The sequence below is a fragment of the Cyprinodon variegatus genome, unplaced genomic scaffold, assembly GCF_000732505.1.
Source record: "Cyprinodon variegatus isolate N-32 unplaced genomic scaffold, C_variegatus-1.0 Scaffold442, whole genome shotgun sequence".
Lineage (NCBI taxonomy): Eukaryota > Metazoa > Chordata > Actinopteri > Cyprinodontiformes > Cyprinodontidae > Cyprinodon > Cyprinodon variegatus.
Genome location: NW_015150895.1, coordinates 10,267 through 12,213, shown reverse-complemented (window position 1 = coordinate 12,213; position 1,947 = coordinate 10,267). Strand labels below are relative to the sequence as shown.

Here is a 1,947-nt window from a genome sequence, read left to right as displayed (position 1 = left end):
AATAACCTATAGAATCATTCTATGGCCCCTTTAAGGCTGTAAAGATTGAGCTACAGCCAAACATGTTTATGCTGTCACAGCTCTACACTAACTGAGCATCATCTCTCTATTCGTCCTCCTCACCCGTTCCGCCTTCCAGGATGGCTCTGACGACTGCCTGAACACCATTAGGCTGCATCAGACGCTCTGACAGCAGCTGACCGCAGAGACGCCTCAGCCAAGCCGGAGCAGAACCCCGAGAGGCTCTACTGCTGCCAGGTCCGATGGAGCCCTCAGCTGGATCCGACTGGAAAGAAGACAGGATGGAGAGGTGAAGGATCAGAGAAATCTGCCTCGTTTGACATGAAAGCGTTTGAGTCAGAACAAAAAGGACACAATGAGCCTTGAGCTGGTACCAGAAGCAACTCTATCAACTTTTTCTCAGGCAGGAAAAGAAGTCAGGCTATCAATAAGATAGAAAATGCATGTTTTCATCTAAAATAAAAGTCATTATCACCTGATTATTTCTATGTTTCCCCAATGGAACACTAAAGATTGTTTCTTCTACAACATGATATTTTCACAACAGGCCCATTTGAAGTAAACTGTCATTGTGGCCTCATATCTGCTGCCCCCGTGTGGTAGGTATATTACTGCAGCTGTGAATTTGAGCTCTGACTGATGGGATGTTTTCAGCCCGGAACATCTGATGGAAAACAAAAACACTAGACCTGAAAGAAGTTCATTCCTTTCAATTCAGATTATTTCTTATAGCGCCAATTCACATCAAGTGATCTTAGGGCACCTTACAGAGACAATTCAACCAGATCATGCAGTCAGATTGGTTCATTTTTTTCTCTAAGGTAAAACAGCTGATTGCTAATCGACTCTTCAGAACCTCACACCAAACATGCTCGTAGCAAAAGTGGAGAGGAAAAACTCAATTTCAACAGAAAGAAACCTCCAGCAGAACCAGAAGCAGGCAGTTCCTGCTGGTGCAGCCATCTGGTGAGGCTGACTGGGGGTCAAGGAGTCAGAAGCAGACATAACTGAACTTTATCGATTTCACATTGGAGAAATTTACCTCTTCATTTAACCCATTTCCTTGGGGAGCAATGGGCTGCCATCGTGTGGCGCCCAGGGAGCAATCAGGAGTTAAGGTTAAGTTATCGGCTGGGTATTTTGGCCAAAGTCCTGAATCGATTCGATTTTGATTCATACAGTTGTAAATCGATTATTTCAATTTATTCTACACAATTTTTCCACATGACTTTTACCATAATGAAAGTGGTTCACCTGTGTTTCAAAACACTCATGTATTTTATTTTTTCCTGTCATATTAAACATAAAGTGCAAACTTGTAAATCGGACAGTTTAAACATGAGATGTGAACAAAACTGTCTCGAAAGTGCAAACTTGTTTGTGAAAAGTGAAAAAGCTTCACTCGAGCGAGCAGACGTGACACAGCAGACATGCATGAGCTCCATTATCTCCACTTCACAAGGCATATTTGCAGCATTGTCTGTAACAACTACAGGGTGTTTGCTGTTCAGCCTCCATTTGTTAATGTCTTCAATCAACCTATTGGCTATATTTGTAGCTGTCTGGCTTGAAGTATTCTGAATGCATCTTTCCTGCTCATTTGAATGTGAACGTCACGCACGTCACTATAAAACTAAATGATCTCATTCCCTAAACATTGATTTTGCACAAATGTAAAGGAATCGATTCAAAATCGTTTAAATTGATTTTTTTACCCAGCCCTAATTATTTGTTTCACATTCGCTGTTATAACTACACAGACTGAGCAAATCTAAGTTGTGTTTTAAGTGTGCTGTACTGGTGCATTTGTAAATCAGTGTCTTTATGACTGTTTTAAGTCAATTCAGCACTGCTTTCCTCCATGACAGGGTTCCTAGTAAAGGAAGTCATTTAGAATGTTTTTAGAGCATAAACAGTAGTGTCTAG

General features: G+C 41.3%; 1 protein-coding gene across 1 annotated transcript in view; it reads right to left on the bottom strand.

Annotated features, from left to right (window-relative positions):
• The window catches only part of tango6 (transport and golgi organization 6 homolog), a 57,483-nt gene that overhangs the window by 49,344 nt on the left and 6,192 nt on the right, over nucleotides 1-1,947 (bottom strand). The window contains exon 4 of the mRNA XM_015388912.1: nucleotides 124-286. Coding sequence (XP_015244398.1) covers nucleotides 124-286 — 163 coding nt within the window. The remainder of the gene's footprint in view (nucleotides 1-123; nucleotides 287-1,947) is intronic.